The sequence below is a fragment of the Miniopterus schreibersii genome (genome assembly GCF_964146895.1).
Source record: "Miniopterus schreibersii genome assembly, chromosome: 4".
Taxonomy (NCBI): domain Eukaryota; kingdom Metazoa; phylum Chordata; class Mammalia; order Chiroptera; family Miniopteridae; genus Miniopterus; species Miniopterus schreibersii.
The window spans coordinates 72,156,655-72,171,182 of record NC_138105.1 but is presented as its reverse complement, the minus strand read 5'-3'; the positions used below and the strand labels follow the sequence as shown (position 1 = coordinate 72,171,182).

Here is a 14,528-nt window from a genome sequence, read left to right as displayed (position 1 = left end):
TATAGACAACATAAAATTTGTTGTATTAACCTTTTTTTTTAGTGTACCATTCAGTGGCATTAATCGCATTCACAGTTTAGCGCAACCATCACCAGGGTCTATTTCCCAAACTTTTTTCCATCTTAAACTGAAACGCTGTGTCCATTAAGCAATGATTCCCCATTTCCCCCTCCCCTCGGTCTCTAATCTACTCTCTGTTACTATAAAATTTGCCATTCTAAAGGTATTTCATGTAAGCGGAATCATTTAATACATGGCGATTTGCATCTGGCTTCTCTCACTCAGCTGAAACAGTTTGCCTTCCCATCCCTCCCCTTGCGACTATCCAGATGCTAAAGACGGAGGGGCAAGATTTAAAAACTTATAGGGAGTAAAGATGGCTCATTTTCTTTCCATATCTAGCTTTGTCCTCTGGGAGACTCCTCATTGTCCTCTGTCCCCATGGCCTCTACTGAAACTTTCTCAGCTCATTTCCCGCTGGTACAATTTTGGGGGAATTGGGTGGTTCTAGAATACAATTAGTCAGGAATAGTACATGAATGTCATGTAGGGAAACATGGGTTGTAGTGTTCCTTTAGTGTGGCTTGGCCACCTTAACTCCCTCTTTCGGAAAACAGAATTAAAGAAAAAGTTTTATTGATTTTTTAGGGAGAGAAGGGAGGGGGAGAGAGACATTGATGTGAGAGAAACATAGATCGGTTGCCTCCTGTAGGCACTCGAGCCAGGGGTTTAACCCACAGCCTGGGCGTGTGCCCTGCCCAGGAATTGAACTGGTGACCTTTCCGTGCATAAGACTATGCCAAACCAACTGAGCCACACCAGCCAGGGCAACAGAATTTGACACTTGTTTGTGTTAGGATAGGGCTTTCATTCTATCTCTTTCCTGGGGGAAGCATTGGCAAAATTAAACAAAGAATGACTGTTGGCAAAATGATGAATTAAAAGTTATGTTATCACTTCTATCAGGATGGTTAGTACAAAACCCCCAGAAAATAACAACTGTTGGCAGAGATATGGAGAAACTGGAACACTTGTGCACTGTTGGTGGGAATATAAAATGGTGCAGCTGCTGTTGGAGAACGTTATGGTGGCTCGTTAAAAAATAAAAAAATAGAACTACTATCTGATGTAGCAATTCAACTTCTGGATATACATGCAAAATAATTGAAAACAGGGTTTCGAAGACATGTTGTGCACCCATGGTAATAGCAGTATCACTCACAATGGCCAAAAGCTGGAAGCAACCCAAGTGTTCATCAATGGGTGAATAGATAAGCAATGTGTGGATATACATACAATTAAATATAATTCAGCTTTAAAAAGGAAAGAAATTTTGACACATGCTATAATGTGGATGAACCTAGAGGACATTATACTAAATAAAATAAGCCAGACACAAAGTCACACAATATCCATGCACCCCTCCTTCTAATACATACAGTACCCCACTCCAGGGACTATAGCCTGAAGAGTCATCCATTCACTGCATCCAGTTTGGAATGTAAGAGCTGTCCTTCAAGCCCTGGGAAGGCCTCTCATGGTCTGGCGACCTACAAGCTTAAAAAAAATTTCTGATCTCCCTGCTGGGTGGCTCAGTTGGTTGGAGTGCTGTCCCATACATCAAAAGGTTGCCGGTTCCATTCCCAGTCAGGACACATGCCCGGGTTTTGGGCTTGATCCCTGCAGGAGGGGGCATGCAGGAGGCAGCTGATTGATGTGATTGATGTTTTGCTCTCCTATCAATGTGTTGTTGTTGTTTTCTCTCTCTCTCCCTCAAAACAAAAAAAATTCAATAAAACAATGTTGACCATCTTAACCATTTTAAGTGCCATTAAATACATTTACGTGGTTGAGCAACCATCACCGCTATCCATCTTCAGAACTTATTTACCTGCATCTTAGCAGGATCTTAGCAGCTTTCCAATTTACAAACATATTATTAACTATAGTCTCCATGCTGTACATTACACCCCCAGGATTTATTTATTTTACAACTGTAAGTTTGTACCTTTTGACCACCTTCACCCTCATCCCCTTCTTCCCCTTCCTCTGACAACCACAAATCTGTTCTCTGAGCATAATTATTTTACAATTCATCCAAGTTGTGTGTTTCAATAGTTTATTCCTTGTAGGGGAGGAAGAAACTTTCCTCTACCCTTAAGGTTCTTTCAGCAGGTCTAATAATCAAATAGACAGGAGACAGATTAGCAAGAGAAAATGACCAAATTAATTACATACATATTTATGGGAACCCTTCATACATGAGAGGCTCAAAGACATAAAGGGAAACTGAAGCATATTTGACATTCTGAGCTAAGGATAACATAAGGCACTTTGTGGCTTCAGAGGGAAGGAAGGTCATAGCAGGATGTTAAGGAACAGATGTTCAGTAATTAGAAGTTTGCCCTGCCCTATAGATAGGCCAAAAAAGGTTATTTCTGATAATCTCTTATTATGGGCAAGGTCCTTAATTCAAATCCTTCTAGGTAGGTAGGGCAGAAATTTCTCTTGAGCCTGCAGGGTCCTGGTTGCCGTTAGCTCAAAACAATCCACATACCACGGAGGCACATCTTGTGGTGGCTCCTGAACCTACATGTTTTATTGTTGAGCAGTGTTCCATGGTGAAGATGGACCACAGTGTGTTTAACCATTCACCTATGGGAGGATATTTTGATTTTTCTAGTTTTTGGCTGTTACAAATAAGGCTCCTATGAACAATCGTGTGCATGTTTTGTGTGACTTAGTCTGGTCAAAATCCTTTCTGGCTTCCCAACTCACTTAGAATGAAATCCGATGTAAGCACAAGGGGATCTGGGTGGGCCCCAAACACTACACCCTGTAGGCATGGAGAAGCCATATGGTTGAAACATGGTACCCATTCTTGAGGTGCTCCCACTATGGGAGCCCAGGCAGTACTGCCTGAGTTCACTTTCTGCCTCTTTCACTTACAAGCTGTGTGACCTTGGGCAAGTTCCTTAACCTCTCTGTGTTTCCTCATCTGTAAAATAGGATAATGATAATACATCTCCCTTACAGGGTGTTGTGAAAATTAAATGAGTTAATATGTCAAAAGTGTGTGGAACAGCTCTTGCACATAAGTACTTGACAGAAAATAATGATCACTATTTCATTATTGGCTTTAGGAGTTTAATTAGGCCTAGAAGCCCCTTCTAAGAAGTTTGCATTTTATCCTGTTAATTATAGGCAGGGAGAGTGGGGTTAAGCTGGTAGGTGAGAAACAGAAAGAAGAGGGGACCCGTTTGGAGACTGTTGGAATAATCCAGAACAGCTCTCAGGGTGTGTGTGTGGGAAAAGCCTGTTTAGAGTGGATTCAAGAAGGTAAGTAGGAGGGCTCAGGTGGACAGCAAGTGGAGGAATTTCGCTAAAAATAGGAGCAAAGGGACAGCGACATGTAGAGAATGTGGGGCCAAAGGAGTTTTTTAAAAAAAATTTTTTTCTTTCTTTTGTTGTGAAAATTTTTTTAATGAGTTAAATTAAAATCTAGTAATGATTCAGTGGAAGATAAAATTAACGATGGAGTGTAATCCTTAGAGGAAAATCCCCAAAGTTGACACGGGATAGAAGCCAGTGTAAAAATGGCAGGATTTGTCTTGGACAGAAGCAGGACGCTCGGTACCAGAATTACTCCCCCATTACTGATGCGGCGATCATTTTCCCGAGGCCAAACCGCTGGAATACGGTGGAACACGGGCTAGAACGAGGGGCCACCCGGCTTTAGAGGGTCGGTTCCCCAGCACTTGGAGCAGAGAAACCCCAAGAAGTGGGGTGGGGCCAACAGCGGAGGCGGGCCTACGGGAGGGGGCGGGGCCCGCCTTTGCCTGGGTGCGGTACCCTAGGAGGCGGGACCTGATGCCAGAACGAGGGGCGGGACGTGTTTGGGAAGAGGCCTCGGGTGGTGGACTCCGGGCAGCGGGCCCGTGACCTTCCAGGCCCCGCCAACCTGAAGCGGTTAGGCCACAGGGCTGGGCTCGGAAGGCCCGAAAAAGGGCCTGCAATGTGGGGCCAATGGGAGAGCACGGAAGGTGGGCCCGAGAGGGTCTTGGCAAATGGCAGACGCCGATAGGCGTGGCCTCCTGTACAGAAGAGCGTGAAGCTTGCAGTGTGAGCCAATGAAAGGAGAGAAAAGGCGGGGCCTGTGCTCGAGGCGGCCAGTAGAGACAGAGGTCTTAAAGGAGCTGCTAGTGCACAGGAGCGTGGCCTCGGCTCTGCGCACGCGCAAGGGGCCAGACTGTAGGGTGCTCCGGGGCAGTGTAGGCGAAAGGAGCGCGGCCGTGCCCTTGGTCAAGTGATAAGAAGGTGCGCGGAATTCCTCTGGAGTCAGCGCCATTTCTTGTAGGTAAAGGTTGAAGTGTCCCGGGTGTCGAGGAAACAACCTGGTGTGACCTAACCTCGGGATCGGGGTCGGGCTAGGGCTTCGGCGCTCTCTTGGGGGTGGGTCTCGCTTGAGGAGAGGGGTCGCGCCCACCAACCTGGGGCGTGTCCTCATCACTCTTGGTGACGTAGACGGGGGGGCTCTCCACTGGGGCTGACATTCGGCATCTTGACGTAAAAGAGGGGCGATCCATTGAGAAGCAGGTAAGCGGGAAAATAACTATTTTGAAGTCGCATTGACCTGTAGTCGCCTAGTCTGGGTGGTGGCGACATAAGGCTGGGAGCCCAGCGATGCAAGGGTTTCGGTCTGGATCCCCAGAGGCGTGGCCTGGCCCCTGAGGTGCATAGCTTTGGAACGAGCTTTGCAGCGTAAGGGGCGTGGCCATGCAGAAACTCCGGGGAAGAGGCGTGGCCCAGATCCGTGTGGGAGAGGGGCGTGCCTTCCGGATAATTTATCTTTGAGTCCAGGCACTGGAACTGCTCTTTTTCCTTTAGGTGTCACCTTATGGAGGTCTCCGCGGCCGCCGCCCCTGCGGGGAACTTCTTCCCCTCCTTCCTACTCCTGGTCTGCGGGACGCTGGTGGCTGCAGTGCTGGGTGCCGCGCATCGCCTGGGGCTCTTATATCGTTTGACGCACAAGGTGCGGGGCCACCTATGGGAGGCGAGCTGGGGGCAACCAAAGGAGGGCCGAGCTCCCTGCTCGAGGGGCTGTCAGGAGATTCTTTCCAGGGCCCTACCCCTATTGCCAAGCACATGAGCCTTGGAATTTGCCTTGTAAGAGATAATAGGGCCCCTCTGGGCGTGGCTCACAGGTTGAGCATGGACCTATGATCCAGGAGATGGTGGTTCCATTCTTGGTCAGGGCACATGCCTGGGTTTCGGGCTCGATCTCCAGTAGGGGCCTTGCAGGAGGCAGCGGATCAATGACTCATCATTGGTGTTTCTGTCTCTCTCCCTCTCCGAAATCAATAAAGATGCATATATATGTATATATATGTATATATGTAAAAGAGATAATGGGGAAGCTACAGCAGCCAGGGCACTCAACACCCCATGCACCTCCTTCCCCAGGGGGCTTGAACCCTTTTCACAGACCACAGTGGTGTCAGTGCTACTGCTAGGGAGACAAGCACCAGAGATAGTTGCTCCCTGCTGAGCTGTGACAATTGCTCTCTGCTGAGCTCAGTGTTTCAGAGGGATTATCTCATATACGCAACATGTTCCTGAATAGATGCCCTTGTTTCTGTCTGCATTTTCCTCAGAGAAAACTGAGGCTCAGAGAGGTTGTGTGGTAGCTTGCTTCAGATGACCTCTTTGGGGAAAAGCTGACCCTGCAGACCTGGCTCTGAACTACTTGGCTCCTCTCTTAGAAATTTACCCCTTCCCCAGATCCATTCCCCAGCTTTTCCTCTCCTAGCCTGGAGCAACTTTGACCTATTTTCAGTCTTTCCTCTTTTAGACAGAAGCAGCGCCACTGGCCTTGAGGACTTGGGGAGCTTTAAGGCAAAGTCCTCTGGTGTTTGGGACTGTGTGGAATCTGGGGCTGGGAGGCTGCTCCCACTGCCAGGCATTTGATGGTGGGCAGCCCATCAGCTGGGCCTGGCCCAGTGAATGGGAGGGAACCTGGTAGGTTGGAGTCAACAGTCAGGCTACCAGGCCCTGATATTTGAGGGCAGACAGTTCTGGAGTCATAGCTGGTAACTCTTGCCTTGTGCTGTTGGCTGTTGGCCACACTTCTTCCCTGGGTGCTGTAGATCCACCTTCCCCCTCTCTCCCTGATTTTCCCACCATCCCTGGGCTGACAGTGTAGAGCAGGGTGCTTAACAGTGTTGATTTTATGGGACTTTGAATCTTGCTTGTGCAAGTCTTGGTCCCCTTAGCTGAAAAAGGATATATAGTTAACCCTTGACTAACATGGGTCCACTTATGTGCAGATTTTTTCAATAAATAACAGAATACAGTAAGTATATTTTTTCTTATAATTTTCTTAATAATGTCATTTTTTCCCTAGCTTACTTTATTGTAAGAATACAGTATATTCTGCATTTAACCCACAAAATATGTGTTAACCCACAAAATATGTGTTAATCAACTGCTTATATTATCGATAAGACTTCCAGTGAATAGGCTATTAGTAGTTAAGTTTTGGGGGAGTCAAAAGTTATCCGTGAATTTTTGATTGTGTGGGGCTTGGGACCTCTAACCCCTGTGTTGTTCAGGATCAACTGTAATGACATGAGGATCTGGTAAAATGATGTGCCTTCCCCAGCCCTCTGACCCTGCTCCCTCTCTCCTTCCTGGATGTGGGAGATCACACCTCTTCCCACCTGCCCTGGTACCCTTGCCCTGGTTCTTGACAGTCTTGCTCTTCTGCTTCATGGACTCAGGTGGACAAGGTGAGCATCCGGCATGGTGGGGAGAGCGTGGCGGTCGTGCTGAGGGCTCATGGTGTGAGGTTCCTCTTCACACTGGTTGGTGGGCATATTTCCCCGCTGCTGGTGGCCTGTGAGAAGCTGGGCATCCGTGTGGTGGACACACGCCATGAAGTCACGGCCGTGTTTGCTGCTGATGCTGTGGCCCGCCTGACCGGTGAGAGCAGAGTGGAGAGGGCTGGGGGCTGGGATGGGGGATCTTTGAGGGGCAGGGTTTTTTGGGGGGTGACCAGGAGGATGAGCATGGGTGCAGAGGGTGACAGGGTCTGTGTTCCAGGCACTGTGGGCGTGGTGGCAGTGACGGCAGGCCCTGGCCTCACCAACACAGTGACAGCAGTGAAGAATGCCCAGATAGCCCAGTCCCCAGTACTGCTTCTGGGTGGGGCCGCCAGTACTCTGCTGCAGGTGCCCTGTCCTCAGGAGGTGGTGGGGGCTCCAGAGAGGTTTAAAGGGCTCACATGGTAACTCCCCTCAACCCGTCTCCGCCAGAACCGGGGTGCACTCCAGGCCATTGATCAGATGTCCTTGTTCCGGCCACTCTGCAAGTTCTGTGCTTCTGTGCACAGGGTGCGGGACATCATTCCCACTCTGAGGACCGCAATGGCTGTTGCCCAGTCAGGGACCCCAGGTAGGTGTTAGAGGGCTGGGTAGTGGTCAGGTCCTAGGACCTGGGGCTAGGGAGGCCTGGCAGGCTCAGTGTTCTCCCTGCTTCCCTAGGCCCAGTGTTTGTGGAGCTGCCCATTGATGTGCTGTATCCCTACTTCATGGTCCAGAAGGAGATGGTGCCAGCCAAGCCGCCCAAGGGCCTTATGGGTCGAGGAGTTTCTTGGTGCGTAGCCCCACCCCCACCATGCCCTCCTCCCTTCTCCTGCAACCTCTTGCTAGCACTTATCCCTCATTTGACCCATTCGTTGATTTGCACATCACTTGAGAGGAGCCATTCATGGGAAGAGCATTCCAGGTGGAGGGTATAGCATATGCAAAAGTCCTGAGGCAGGAACAAACTTAGTGGGTTGGGAAAGCAAGGTGGCCTGTGTGGCAGCAGCAGGTGAGCAAAGAGGAGAAGGGGCAGGGGCTGAGTTTAGAGCAGCTAGCATGGCCCACTGGGAGTGCCTGCAGTTTTACTTTTAATCTCAGCTCCGTTAAGAAGCATTGCAGGGCCTTAATCAGAGGTTTGGGATACCCTGCTTCAGGATTTTATTATGTTTCTTCTGGCTGTTGTTTGGAGAATGGACTGTGGTTGGGTAGAAGCTGGGAAACCAGGGAGGAGGTGTAGTTGTCCCCAGGATGAGAGGTGATGGTGGCCTGGATCTGGGTAGTGGCTGAGAGATACAGAGACATGGATGGATCACATTTGAGTGCCTGGAGAAAGGACAGTGGGTCCCTGCAGGCCCATGACATGGGCACAGCTCACTCTGGGGCTTTGAGTGGCAAGTGGCAGGATCTTGGAGAGAGCAGGGTAGTGGGGCTAGCTTGGGACAAGCCTGAAGGTTTTCTTAGAAGAGCTAAGGTGTTTGAGGGGCACTTCCTTCAGTTGAGCAGATAGGATGGGTTCCAGGTAGGGCACAGCTTGAGTAGGGGTATGCAAAAGGTCCATTTTTGGTCACCACTGAGGTAGGCCTGGCTGAAACAGCACAGGAGGAAGAAGAATCATCCCCCCCCTTTGCCTATCCTTGCCCCTGCTCCTTCCAGTCCTCCATATATTTAGTGAGTGCCACTGTGTGCTAGGTACCAGGATGGGCGTGGGTGACAGTGAACAAGACAGACAAGTTCCTGAACCCTGGGCATGGGAGATGTGCCTTGAGGTGCAGCTCAAGGAGTAGCAGTTTTACTCAATGTCTTTTATAACAACCCTTTGAATTAAGGTATTTTACTTAATGACTTGCATGAAGTCATCCAGTTTGTTAATGGCATACGAGAATTCAGCCTGGAGGAGCCTTTAGTGCTTTACCCACAGAGCTGTGTGCTATCTAATGAATGAAATAAAAGTCTAGAGACATGGGTTCAAATCCCAGGACGGCTGCTAAATAGCTGTGTTAACTTGAGCAAACGATTAAACCATTTCCCCCATTTTTGTTGAGCTATAATTGACAGGCAGCACTCTATAAGTTGAAGGTGTACAGCGTAATGATTTGACTTACATATAATGTGATTAAACCTTTCTTAACTTCAGCTTGCTCATCTGTAAAATGGATGTTGCCTGCTTTTCTCTCTAGATTAAGAGTCTATGAAGAATAAAATGAGATCGTTTTGATAGTGCAAATGCTGAAGTATAAAATAATTAATCATTATTATCTTAAATAAGAACAGGGCTGAGTCCAGTGTCATGTCAAATGTAAGGCAATGTGTCTCCTAGCCTTCCTGCAACGTGGTTAGGGAACCAGAAATAGAGAAGGGGGTTCAGAGGTCCTAACACATAGGAAGTGGTAAGTAACCATATCTGGGAGTCCGAATTTTTGTTTGTTTTTGTTAAACCTCACTGAGGATATTTTTTTTCATTGATTTTTAGAGAGAGTGAAAAGGAGGAAGGGGGAGAGAGAGAGAAACATTGATATGAGAGACACATTGATTGGTTACCTGGAAGGCAGAATTTTTAAGCAGAAAAATTGCCTTTTCTTTCAATGGTTCCTCCCTTGGCCTCTTCTCATTCTTTCCATCTTGACTCCAAAGAGAAACATAAGCTTCTGGTTCTGACTGCTTCCTGCCAACACCCATGTATCTGGTTTTGGCTGGACTGGGTGTTCTTGAGGGCAGAGCTGAGCAGGATTTATCTGTGTATCTTCAGAGCCCTGCATGGGGCTTTATGGAAAGTCAGGGCCCTGTGACCCAATGAGTAAGGAGACAGAGAAAGGGATGTCAGAAGCCAGTGAAAGAGGCAAGCGTACTGATGATGTTAATAGCTGCCACTGATGGAGGGTTTTGCAAAGTGCTTTATATCCTGAATGGATAGTTGACTGAACCATGGGAAGGAGGTTTCCTTTTACATTTTACAGTGTGGGATGCTCAGAAAGCTTAAGTCATTTGCCAAAAGTCACACAGTTAAGAAGCAGCAGAGCCACCTCTGCCTGACCCTGTTGCTGTGGCCCTGATCCTGGCACTCTATGCCTGTGACACTTGTTTCTGAGGGTCTGTATCAGGTTGGGGTGGTCATCAGAAGCTTCCAAGGGGAAACTGGCTGCTAGAGACTTGGCCACTGGGGTTTGTCTGGCTCTGGGCTATTGCTCGACCACCCCTGTGCCTGTCCCACTTCCCTCCTGGCCCTCTCCTCCTTCAGCTCCTGGAACCTCAGTAATGAATCCTGGTAACCACCCTTTCCTCTCTTCTTCGCAGGTACTTAGAGAATCACCTGGCCAATCTCTTTGCAGGAGCCTGGGAGCCTCGTCCTGAAGGGCCCCTGCCTCTGGACATCCCCCAGGCATCCCCCCAGCAGGTAAATTGTCTCTCTTCCCTGGCCAAGGACCCCACCTGGCAGGACAGCCTGTCCCTGAGTCAGCATTGGGGCTTTGATTTTGGAGGCTTATGGTGACTCAGGGTCGGCTCTTTGAGCCCCACCTCTTCCCCCAGGTTCAGCGCTGTGTGGAGATCTTGAGCCGGGCCAAAAGGCCCCTTGTGGTTCTGGGGAGCCAGGCCCTACTGCCCCCGACACCTGCAGACAAGCTTCGGTGAGAAGCCTTAGCCCTGCCTTTACTGTCACATTCCTGATCCCTGGTCCCCTGGTGCCCTGTGGGGATGGGCAGGCCCTTGGCCATACTTACCTCTGTTTACCTGGACCTGCAGGGCTGCCGTGGAGACCCTGGGTGTCCCCTGCTTCCTGGGTGGGATGGCACGAGGGTTGCTGGGCCGAAACCACCCCCTCCACATCCGGCAGAACCGAAGTGCCGCCCTGAAGAAGGCAGACGTTGTCCTCCTGGCAGGTGGGCCTCAGCCTCCTCACCCTTCCCTTTTCCTCTCTCCAGGATCTCCCTTGCCCTGTGATCCTGCCCCTACTATTCTGGTACTCACTGGCCCTACCCCTTCTCCTGGCAAGGGTTTTGAACAACTCTGAATTTGAAATTCAGGTGAACTCTTGCCAGGTTGCAGTTGTGTGCTGTGACTCAGCTTTGCCCAAAGGAGGACACACAGAGAGTGTGGAACTTTCTGCACAGCATTTGCATGTGTTATACAGTATTTATACTTTATACAGCATGTACACATACGGCATATACATTTTCACATAAAGTGTTCTGAAGTCTGCTGACACATAATACTTGTATCAGTTAGCTATTGCTGATAGCTATAACCATTCCCAAACTCAGTGCCTTAAAATGCAGTTATTATTTCTAGAGACCCATCTACAGGTAAGGTGGTAGTTTTTCTGCTTTTGGCAGGGCTCATTCAGGAGTCTGTGGTTGGGAGGCAAGAGGGCAGCTGTGCCAATCAGGCTGGGCTAGCTCAGATACTTGGGGGTTGGCTGGGGCTATAGCTGGGCTAGCATGGCCTCAGCTGGGATTCTGAGTTCTCACTCTTCCCTATATCTCCTCCTCCGTGTTCCTCACCATCCAGCAGGCTGGCCTGGGCTGGTTCACTTGGTGGAGGATGGGGAACATGTAGGGCTGGGGGAGCAAGTTTATTTTAAGAGAGGGAGAGTGGAAGTTGCAAGGCATATTGAAGGCTGGTCTCAGGAACGCATGCCAGCACTCCTGACACATTCTGCTGGCCAAAGCACATCCTGAGGCCAGCCCAGGATGGGCTGGGGAGCTACAAAGTCATTGCAGGTGGCATGGGTCCAGGGAGAGGTAAAGAACAGGTACCCTGCCCGGCCGGCGTGGCTCAGTGGTTGAGCATTGACCTATGATCCAGGAGATCACGGTTCAATTCCCAGTCAGGGTACATGCCCGGGTTGCGGGCTCGACCTCCCGTGGGGCGCATGCAGGAGGCAGCTGATTGATGACTCTCTCATCATTGATGTTTTTCTCTCTCCCTCTCCTTTCCTTTCTCTGAAATCAGTAAAGATATATTTTAAAAAAAAGAAAAAGAATGGGTACCCTTTTGTATTCAGTGTGCTCCAGTGGGTTAAGTTAGGTAATGGGCACCTCCCAGGACACTGGCCATCCATCCACTGTTCCCCTATCCCACCCCAGGAATTGTGTGTGACTTCCGCCTGTCCTATGGCCGTGTCCTCAGCCGAAGCAGCAAGATCATCATTGTCAACCGTAACCGGAAAGATATGTTGATCAACTCAGACATGTTCTGGAAGCCCCAGGAGGCTGTGCAGGGTGAGCCCCTAATGCCCCCCACACATGCTCCTTCTGGGCCCTCTCTTCCCGGCCTCTGCTGCAGCTACCTTGAGTTGGATTTTGGGTTCTGGACCTTGCCCTATGGGGTATATTTGGCTCTCAGACTGATGGTTGCTTCTTGACGGACAAATGTGGGTGTGTACCAGAGGGAAGGCCTGGGAATGTGCATGTGATCATGACCCCTGCTGCAAACCCTCTCATGCTGCCCGCTGCTGTTAGGACAGAGCGCTCACTCCTTGGCCCCTGAGGCCTCTGTCATTCTCTCATAACCTCCACCCCTCTTCAGTCCTCTCCCATGGCCTCTCTGTGCCCCACTTTGCTCATCGTTCCAAGGACATTGACTTCCCTGCAGTGTTGGTGACAGGGAACTCTGTGTTAAACAGAGAAGTGGCACTGTTGCATTCATATTTGGGAAGGTCTGCTGTAGCAGCTGGGTGGGCAGGGAGTTGGAAGGGCCAGGCGGTATCAAGGGGTCTGTTAAACAGGGTCAGGACAGAAATGACAAGGCCTGGTGATGGACAGGGAGGAGAAGCAGCTTCTCTGAGCCTCCAGGTGATCATTTCTGAATGCAGATGATGAAAAGTACATCATCACCAGCTTGTATATTTGTTCACAAGCACTCTGTGTGCCTGGGTTGTAGAGAGATGCTTGGCAGATAGAGGTGTTTTTAGTGAAAGAGAGGAAGGATTGATAGGACTGCCTGATCTGAGGCATGATGGGGGCAGGCGGCGTCACCCTGGCTGCCCTACCCTGATTCCAGCTGGCGCTGGGGTGCGTGTTCCCAGTTTGCCCAAGGAGCACCCCTGGCCTGCCTCCTTGCCTCCTGCTCCAATGCTACTGTTGGCTTCCTGCTGTCTTGGGGCCTCTTGTACTGGAAGGGCAGGAGGAGGCCACCTCTCTGCAGCTGTGCCCTCTTCCTTCCCCAGGAGATGTGGGCTCCTTTGTGTTGAAGCTGGTGGAGGGCCTTCAGGACCAGACATGGGCCTCAGACTGGGCAGAGGAGCTTCGGCAAGCCGACCAGCAGAAGGAGCAGTCCTTTCGGTGGGGGCTGGTGGACATGAAGGCTGAGGGGTTCCCAGCAGGGTCTGCTGCTGGTCCTGCTGACCTGCACTGCTCTATTGCAGGGAGAAGGCGGTGATGCCTGTAGCCCAACACCTGAACCCGGTGCGGGTGCTGCAGCTGGTGGAGGAAACTTTGCCCGACAACTCAATTCTGGTGGTGGATGGCGGGGACTTTGTGGGCACTGCTGCCCACCTGGTGCAGCCCCGTGGCCCCCTCTGCTGGCTTGATCCTGGTAAGGAAGGGCCTACACCTGGGGTAGCTTGTACCATTCAGTCCCCTTCACACCCACCTGCTCTTGGTTCTCCTAGGGGCCTTCGGGACTCTGGGAGTTGGTGCAGGATTTGCACTTGGGGCCAAACTGTGCCGGCCAGATGCTGAGGTGAGTCAGGGCACTGGAGGCATGAGGCTTGCTTCTCTTTGGGCCATGAACTATCCCAACCATGTCCTATACCACCTCAGGTCTGGTGCCTGTTTGGGGATGGAGCTTTTGGGTACAGCCTCATCGAATTTGACACCTTAGTCAGACATAAGGTAACTGGCTGCCCCAGGTGAAGCCTGGGGTTCTGGGAGATGTCATCGGGGCTGGGCTGGGCTGGGGACAGAGTTATTTCTGTCTGTCTCTGTGTCCTCTGGCTAGCCAAGCCTGGGGGCTGAATATTGTGGCCTGGCCTCCTCCTCTCCCTGCAGATCCCAGTGATGGCCTTGATAGGGAATGATGCTGGCTGGACCCAGATTTCTCGAGAGCAGGTGCCCTCTTTGGGCAGCAATGTGGCCTGTGGCCTGGCCTACACTGGTGAGGGGCCTGGCATGGGGGAGGCTATACCCAGCTTGGGCTTGGCTGGGTGTGTGTTCCTCTCTTGGGCTGGCTACATGGTTGGGCTGGGTCCTTGCCACATCTGACTTGACCTCCCTTTTCAGATTATCACAAAGCAGCCATAGGTCTGGGGGCCCAGGGCTTGCTGCTTTCACGGGAGAATGAGGATCAGGTGGCCAAGGTGCTTCGTGATGCCCAGCAACAGTGCCGAGATGGCCATCCAGTCGTGGTCAACGTCCTCATTGGGAGGACGGACTTCCGCGATGGCTCCATTGCTGTGTAGGGCCTCGTGGGTGCCTTCCTACCCCTGGACTGCCTGGCGGGCCTGGAGTCTCATCCTTGCCTCCCCTGGGCCTATCCCATGGGGCCAGTGACCCTACAATCCTCCCTGAGGTCAGGGAGGGGCTGGAGGGGTCAGGGTTCAGAAAGTCTCCCTGGAAGCACTGGCAAGCTCTGGGGCCTTTTTCTTGTGGTCCTAATTGTGCCCTTTCTCTCCTATTTTCTTACACACTGAATAAACCACCTCTGGTCCATGTGGGCCCAAGTACTCAT

At 50.7% G+C, this 14,528-nt stretch overlaps 2 protein-coding genes across 6 annotated transcripts in view; one reads left to right on the top strand and one right to left on the bottom strand.

Moving 5' to 3' along the window:
* Positions 1–14,528, bottom strand: part of LOC308556324 (olfactory receptor 1f45-like) — a gene marked incomplete at both ends in the record, with an annotated part of 504,663 nt that overhangs the window by 376,649 nt on the left and 113,486 nt on the right.
* ILVBL (ilvB acetolactate synthase like) lies at positions 3,876–14,528 on the top strand. 5 transcript variants are annotated; one of them, XM_081136783.1, is made up of 16 exons: positions 3,876–4,353; positions 4,888–5,032; positions 6,780–6,981; positions 7,102–7,229; positions 7,314–7,452; positions 7,542–7,653; positions 10,155–10,254; positions 10,389–10,486; positions 10,602–10,738; positions 11,945–12,079; positions 13,027–13,141; positions 13,225–13,394; positions 13,471–13,541; positions 13,622–13,693; positions 13,850–13,955; positions 14,081–14,528. In XM_081136783.1, the coding sequence occupies exons 2-16, from the start codon at positions 4,898–4,900 to the stop codon at positions 14,257–14,259; spliced, it is 1,899 nt and encodes a 632-aa protein (XP_080992909.1). In that variant the 5' UTR covers positions 3,876–4,353; positions 4,888–4,897; the 3' UTR covers positions 14,260–14,528. The 5 variants fall into 5 exon arrangements, with proteins under 5 accessions (XP_080992909.1, XP_080992911.1, XP_080992910.1 ...); XM_081136785.1 differs by having other exon boundaries at positions 4,202–4,317; XM_081136784.1 differs by having other exon boundaries at positions 4,228–4,357.

Excerpts from the sequence above, each read along its gene's own strand:
- ILVBL (XM_081136783.1), top strand. The coding sequence starts at position 4,898 with ATGGAGGTCTCCGCGGCCGCCGCCCCTGCGGGGAACTTCTTCCCCTCC. Across the intron at positions 10,255-10,388 it reads CCCAGGCATCCCCCCAGCAG|GTTCAGCGCTGTGTGGAGAT; the intron begins GTAAATTGTCTC and ends CTCTTCCCCCAG. Across the intron at positions 13,542-13,621 it reads TGTGCCGGCCAGATGCTGAG|GTCTGGTGCCTGTTTGGGGA; the intron begins GTGAGTCAGGGC and ends ATACCACCTCAG.